This window comes from Limulus polyphemus, unplaced genomic scaffold (genome assembly GCF_000517525.1).
Source record: "Limulus polyphemus unplaced genomic scaffold, Limulus_polyphemus-2.1.2 Scaffold8903, whole genome shotgun sequence".
Lineage (NCBI taxonomy): Eukaryota > Metazoa > Arthropoda > Merostomata > Xiphosura > Limulidae > Limulus > Limulus polyphemus.
In genome coordinates this window covers 20,016-27,671 of record NW_013674513.1, presented here as the reverse complement: position 1 = coordinate 27,671, position 7,656 = coordinate 20,016, and the positions used below count along the sequence as shown (strand labels likewise).

Here is a 7,656-nt window from a genome sequence, read left to right as displayed (position 1 = left end):
ACGTTAGGTTCTGTAATACTATCATGTGACATTCTGTAATACTATCACGCCAGATTATGTAATACTATCACGTCAGGTTCTGTAATACTATCATGTCTGAATGTATATTACTGTGATGTCAAATTCTGTAATACTATCAAGTCAGGTTCTGTAATACTATCACGTCAGGTTCTGTAATAGTGTCATGTCAGATTTTGTAAAACCCATCGCTTCAGGTTCACTAACCTAGTCAAAGATAACTTCTTCACTAACCTAGCCAAAGATTTCTTTTCACTAACCTTGACAAAGATAACTTCTTCATCGACCTTGACAAAGATATCTTTTCACTAACATTGACAAAGATAACTTCTTCATCGACCTTGACAAGGATAACTTCTTCATCGACCTTGCCAAAGATATCTTTTCACTAACCTTGACAAAGATAACTTCTTCATCGATCTTGACAAAGATAACTTCTTCATCGACCTTGACAAAGATATATTTTCACTAACCTTGACAAAGATAACTTCTTCATCGACCTTGACAAGGATAACTTCTTCATCGACCTTGACAAAGATAACTTCTTCATCGACCTTGACAAAGATATCTTTTCACTAACCTTAACAAAGATAACTTCTTCATCGATCTTAACAAGGATAACTTCTTCACTAACCTTGTTAAAGATAACTTCTTCATCGACCTTGACAAAGATATCTTTTCACTAACCTTGTCAAAGATAACTTCTTCATCGTCCTTGACAAGGATAACTTCTTCACTAACCTTGTCAAAGATGACTTCTTCATCGTCCTTGACAAGGATAACTTCTTCACTAACCTTGACAAAGATAACTCCTTCATCGACCTTGACAAGGATAACTTCTTCACTAACATCTCCAAATATATCTTCTTCAGCAACCAGTAGTCGAGAGCACCTCCTGAATATGATGACGACAAGAAATGAGTAAGTGTTCCTATTATCCCATGTCATGCGTATAAACCTCTCAGTTCAGTCCTTGAACACTGGTTTTATCAACCGAACATATTATTATCGTACTAAGTTGCGGAGGGCTTATCAACTATTTTGAGTGGTGGACGCACGAGACAGTTATACTTGGTATAAAAAAAAACAGCTATTAAGGATAACACTTAAAGTGTAAACAGTTGCAATAAACCAGACATATTTGGTAAAGTTGATACTTCCAAAGAAAATAATAGCTCTCATAAAGTTTGATTCTTTTGTTTCTTTGTTGAATTTCGCGCATATCTACTGGAGGGTTATCTGCCCCTAATTTTGAAGTGATAGACTAGAGGGAAGGCAACTACCAACCACCACCCCTCTTGGGCTACTCTTTACCAAAAAATAGTTAGTGGGATTGACCATCAAATTATAACGCCCATTCCCACGGCTGGTTATGCCAGGTTCTCTCAAAAAGATTCCAAAATATAAAATGTAATGCTCAATTATGTAGAGAAGAAAAAAGGGTGATCTTACAAAGGCAACCACTGTTTTGTTATCTATTTATGATGTTAGAACAGGAGGCAGGAAAAATAAGGAAGAGTTGATGTGTTAGGGAAAACCACTTTCTTGGTGTTTGAATACGTTTTGTGTTAGGGAAAACCACATTCTTGGTGTTCGAATACGTTTTGCGTTAGGGAAAACCACTTTCTTGGTGTTCGAAGACGTTTTGTGTTAAGGGAAAACCACATTCTTGGTGTTCGAAGACGTTTTGTGTTAGAGAAAACCACATTCTTGGTGTTCGAATACGTTTTGTGTTAAGGAAAACCACTTTCTTGGTGTTTGAATACGTTTTGTGTTAGGGAAAACCACTTTCTTGGTGTTTGAAGACGGAGTTTTCCCTAACACAAAGACAAAACGTATTCAAACACCAAGAAAGTGGGTGGTTTTCCCTAACCATTTCTTCTACTATTTATAAGAGTCACTAATGGCCATTTGTATTTTATTGTATTTATTACTTAATGAGTTCATCACCATTAATCGAATTTTCACCCCACAAAATATTTTCTTTTTTTTCACAGCTGCTTCAGCAAATTACGTCTCATCATATTTATCTTCATTCACCTATTCTCGTCCAGTCTGTCTATCTTCATTCACCTATTCTCGTCCAGTCCGTCTATCTTCATTCACCTATTCTCGTCCAGTCCGTCTATCTTCATTCACCTATTCTCGTCAAGTCCGTCTATCTTCATTCACCTATTCTCGTCAAGTCCGTCTATCTTCATTCACCTATTCTCGTCAAGTCCGTCTAAATGATTTGTGGAAGTCATGTTTGAATTTCTTAGTAAAATCTTAATACATTGTTTTTGAACACAAAACGTATTCGAACACCAAGAAAGTGGTTTCCCTAACACAAAACGTCTTCGAACAACAAGAATGTGATTTTCCCTAACACAAAACGTATTCAAACACCAAGAAAGTGGTTTTCCCTAACACAAAACGTCTTCGAACACCAAGAAAGGCCATGACCTCACACACACAATATGTAAGTCTGTTGGTATTTGGACCTCTATCTACAACCATGACCTCACACACACTTTTTATGAGCTGCCAGTAGTAGATAGAGGTCCAAGTACCAACAGACTTACGTATTGTGTGTGTGTGTGAGGTCATGGCCGTAGATAGAGGTCCAAGTACCAACAGACTTACATATTGTGTGTGTGAGGTCATGGCCGTAGATAGAGGTCCAAGTACCAACAGACTTACATATTGTGTGTGTGAGGTCATGGCCGTAGATAGAGGTCCAAATACCAACAGACTTACATATTGTGTGTGTGAGGTCATGGTTGTAGATAGAGGTCCAAGTACCAACAGACTTACGTATTGTGTGTGTGTGTGAGGTCATGGCCGTAGATAGAGGTCCAAGTACCAATAGACTTACATATTGTGTGTGTGTGTGAGGTCATGGCCGTAGATAGAGGTCTAAGTACCAACAGACTTACATATTGTGTGTGTGTGAGGTCATGGCCGTAGATAGAGATACAAGTACCAACAGACTTACATATTGTGTGTGTGTGTCAGGTCATAACCGTAGATAGAGGTCCAAGTACTAACAGACTTACGTATTGTGTGTGTGAGGTTATGGCCGTAGATAGAGATTTACATATTGTACACCTTTTCTATATGGGTGTAAAATTAGATAGTACGTTACATTTAATGTCAAATTTTAACAGAGGTCTTGACCTCGGTGACGTGATAGTTAACTACGGCCATGTGAGGGTCTAAATGTGCCTGTCAAAGGTGAAAGACTAAACACAAGATTCCTGGCGCGAGGTTAAACCCTGCTAGTTGGTTTTTCCCTCTGTACCTTGTTACTTTCTACTCCCGCTTTTGATCTAAAGTTAAAAAAACAAAGCTGGAGTACGATAATGGCAGTAATGGAGGGGTCTTCCCCCATTCGTTGTTTTAAAATCCATAAAATTTAGATATCTGAAAATTAGTTAAGGTAGGCAGTTATCAGTCGCGAGTGGGCACTCTACCAATTGTAATGAGTTCAGGTAGCATGTCTAGACTTGTTCTAGTGTCAGAGAAATGGTAAGAAATGAACTCATGATTCTGATGGTCAGTTGTCGCTGTGCACTCCGCCAGTAATAAAGAGGTCATCCAACATGATTTGACTTGTTCTATTGCCAAAAGTTGATTAATAATTATTTTATGATTATCAATGTTAAGGTGATCCAATATTGCCTGAGGTCCACACGTTCTCAAGGAAACCTGATTACCGAAACCGCTCGTCTACAGTAATCCTTCCACAACTCAAGAAGAATCGACCAATGATAACGATTTCATGGCTATAATCCTCCTTTTCCTAATGGGCAACCGACAAAGGCTGATATTCAGGCAGTGGTGTTCTGTGTTGTGGAATTAAATGAACTAGTGTAAAGTTTCTACAAGAAAATAGCCTAGTTTCATCTGTTATCTACCAGGGGTCCACTCTAGAAGTTTTCAAGGTTGCCTAAGAATATTTTTTTATTATTTACTATAAATTAACATAAAGATTCATCCAGCGAAAACACAGTTAACAGAATGTTGTTAGTGGAGATTTGTACTTCAAGAGACATCAACATTTTTGTGTTTCTGTTTCGGTTGAAAAGCATGGAAAGATGAAACAAAGTAGAAGCTGTTTAGAGCTATTATCAATAAATTACTAGTTTTTTATCGCACTAGCAAGATCTGTTAATTAACGTTTAATTAGCTGCCATTATCAGAACTTTTGACACGTATTTTCTCTTCCAGGAAACAGGAGGCGATGATTCATTACGTGGGATGGTCAAAAGGCACGTGCGATGACAGAGCTAAGTGCACTGTCGGGTATAAATGGTACTCTAGGGGGTTCCAAAAGAAAAACGTTTGTTTAATATATACTAAATATCTGACAAACAAGGGACAAAAGGATAACGAGGAACTGGCTAGTCAAACGATGGGTTATCTGGAGTATAGGAACAGATATATAAAGATTCGTGTAATTAACTTGAAATAGAACTTTATTAAACAAAAATCAATCTTCTGATAGTGTAAATAATTTAAATACTTGTTGAAGTCTAATAATATAGATAGGTGAGAAGTGACATAAAGTCTTGTTTAATTCCTAGGTTATAAATGTGTCAGAAGTGACATAGACTTGTTGCATTTTAAGGTTGTAGGTGTGTCAGAAGTGACATAGAGACTTCTTAAATTCTAAGGTCATAGATGTATGAGAAGTTCACAGCCAGGCTGTTGTTTTGTCTGATTAGTTGCAAATGTCAAAGTTCATGTAATATAAGTAGTTGGTGTAAGACAATATAATTACAACAACAGACACAAGCATAACACTTATTTCATTTATAGAAAGTTTCTGGAAAATACTTTACGTTAGGTTATGAAACAATGAAGGATATACAACAATGAACAACTGATCTGGAAAAATACTTTACGTTAGGTTACGAAACAATGAAGGCTATACAACAATGAACAACGGCTCTGGAAAAATACTTTACGTTAGGTTATGAAACAATGAAGGCTATACAACAATGAACAACGGCTCTGGAAAAATACTTTACGTTAGGTTATGAAACAATGAAGGCTATACAACAATGAACAACGGCTCTGGAAAATACCTTACGTTAGGTTATGAAATGAAGGCTATACAACAATGAACAACGGCTCTGAAAAATACCTTACGTTAGGCTATAAAACAATGAAAGCTATACAACAATGAACAACTGATCTGGAAAATACTTTACGTTAGGTTATGAAACAATGAAGGCTATACAACAATGAACAACTGATCTGGAAAATACTTTACGTTAGGTTATGAAACAATGAAGGCTATACAACAATGAACAACTGATCTGGAAAATACCGTACGTTAGGTTATGAAACAATGAAGGATATACAACAATGAACAATTGATCTGGAAAATACCTTATGTTAGGTTATGAAACAATGAAGACTATACAACAATGAACAACTGTTCTGGAAACTACTGTTGTAGTTCTAACCAGTCACATTCCTCAGTAGTACATTACTGTTGTAGTTCTAACCAGTCACGTTCCTCAGTAGTACATTACTGTTGTAGTTCTAGCCCGTCACGTTCCTCAGTAGTACATTACTATTGTAGTTCTAGCCAGTCACGTTCCTCAGTAGTACATTACTATTGTAGTTCTAGCCAGTCACGTTCCTCAGTAGTACATTACTATTTTAGTTCTAGCCAGTCACGTTCCTCAGTAGTACATTACTATTGTAGTTCTAGTCAGTCACGTTCCTCAGTAGTACATTACTGTTGTAGTTCTAGCCAATCACGTTCCTCAATAGTACATTACTATTGTAGTTCTAGTCAGTCACGTTCCTCAGTAGTACATTACTGTTGTAGTTCTAGCCAATCACGTTCCTTAGTAGTACATTACTATTGTAGTTCTAGCTAGTCACGTTCCTCAGTAGTACATTATTCTTGTAGTTCTAACCAGTCACGTTCCTCAGTAGTACATTATTGTTGTAGTTCTAACCAGTCACATTCCCCAGTGGTTCATTACTTTTGTAGTTCTAGCCAGTCACATTCCTCAGTAGTTCATTACTGTTGTAGTTCTAGCTGGTCACATTCCTCAGTAGTACACTATTGTTGTAGTTCTAGCTGGTCACATTCCTCAGTAGTACACTATTGTTGTAGTTCTAGCTGGTCACATTCCTCAGTAGTACACTATTGTTGTAGTTCTAGCCAGTCACATTTCTTAGTTTTCTTTCATAGTTCCTTTTTGAGAACTCGATTAAATGAGATAAATTACTGACTTTAATATCTGGGGGATTAAATATATAGAACTGATTTAGTCGTTTGATTCAATAACTTAAAAATAATATCTCCGCAATAAGTTTGTGAATCTTCTAAAAAGAACAACACAGAACAGTGTCCGTTTTGATTTTATAAGATTCTTTATTGTGAGTCTAATTAAGATTTTTATACCTGTTTGGATTTACTCTCATACGATTTATTATTTCAGATAAAAAACGTTATTGTAGCAGTGGTAGGAAGTACAAAGAAATCGCACGTGCTGAATTCAAATTCCATTCATTCCACGTCCTGACTACACCGTTTAATAATCCGAACTTTTTGACCTTTTGTGAAAAGCAGGGAGTGTGATGCAGGAAAGAGAAAACTGTATTAGCTTCTTACTTACACTTCTAGATCACATTCTTTATCTTCTGCCAACGTCTGAAAATTAATGAAATGAGACGCAGTAGATCGGATTTTCTTTACTTTTGTCGTTCTTGCTGAGGACTTAGAGGTTCCAAACCACGCCCCCCAGTGAAGGTTTCTAAATAAAGCAGAAAATACTAGATCGTTCCATCTAAACATCAGAAATTAATTACAGTTATGGAGTAGGCCATATAAAAGTGGACGTTGGTAATAAAATGTTGGAAATTTTTTAGTTACTGATGTATAAAAAAATTGTTTTTTTCCTAGAGTAACATGGAAACATATCGTGGCAACAGCTCACGTAAAATTAGGCTTCACAATTATTGTGGTTGTTGTGTTTCAATTGTTTTCAAGTCGGACAAAACATTTGGATGTTCCATTCCATTTTAATAGAACTTTTTTTGGACTAAAATGTATTTTTGTTATAGTTGGATTTTGTTCTGTAGTTGGTAACATTAATACGAACGATTGAAGTTTGTTTATTTTTCACTCAAATGAGTTGGATATTGTTACGACATCGAGGTCACGTGACTAGTATCACGCCACGTCATTCTCGAACTTTCACGTCTTTTCCTTAAATCTCGTGATCTTTCTAGATATAGTGCAGTCTTGTATATATAAGACCGGCCACGAAGCGAGGGAGGGGTAATGAGTAATTGAACTGCAGTCAGACAATGTGTAATTGAATTGAGTATTGTCGAGCACGAGCACGTGAGACGTTCTTTGAGAGTTATAGCGTTTGTTTTAGAGCGACTGTTGAAATTAAGTGTATCGTAAAGTTGTATTCGGAAAGAATAAACCAGTTTTATTTAAGAAAGAACTTGTGTCGCTAATGTTTCGTCGGAACGAATTTACGGAAAATTAATTAACAAACGGAGACGTAACAATATGAAAACACACATTCTAAACCTTTTACTGTTGTGACGTTAGATTCTGTACTAGCGCCATTAACGTAACTATCTAAACATTAAAATACTATGAATGTGTAAGTT

At 36.5% G+C, this 7,656-nt stretch overlaps 1 protein-coding gene across 1 annotated transcript in view; it reads left to right on the top strand.

Moving 5' to 3' along the window:
- Positions 1 to 3,496: 3,496 nt before the first annotated feature.
- LOC106475637 (E3 ubiquitin-protein ligase PDZRN3-like) overlaps positions 3,497 to 7,656 on the top strand; it is a 16,801-nt gene continuing 12,641 nt past the window's right edge. Inside the window, exons 1-2 of the mRNA XM_022379697.1 lie at positions 3,497 to 3,528; positions 4,231 to 4,342. Coding sequence (XP_022235405.1) covers positions 3,497 to 3,528; positions 4,231 to 4,342 — 144 coding nt within the window. The remainder of the gene's footprint in view (positions 3,529 to 4,230; positions 4,343 to 7,656) is intronic.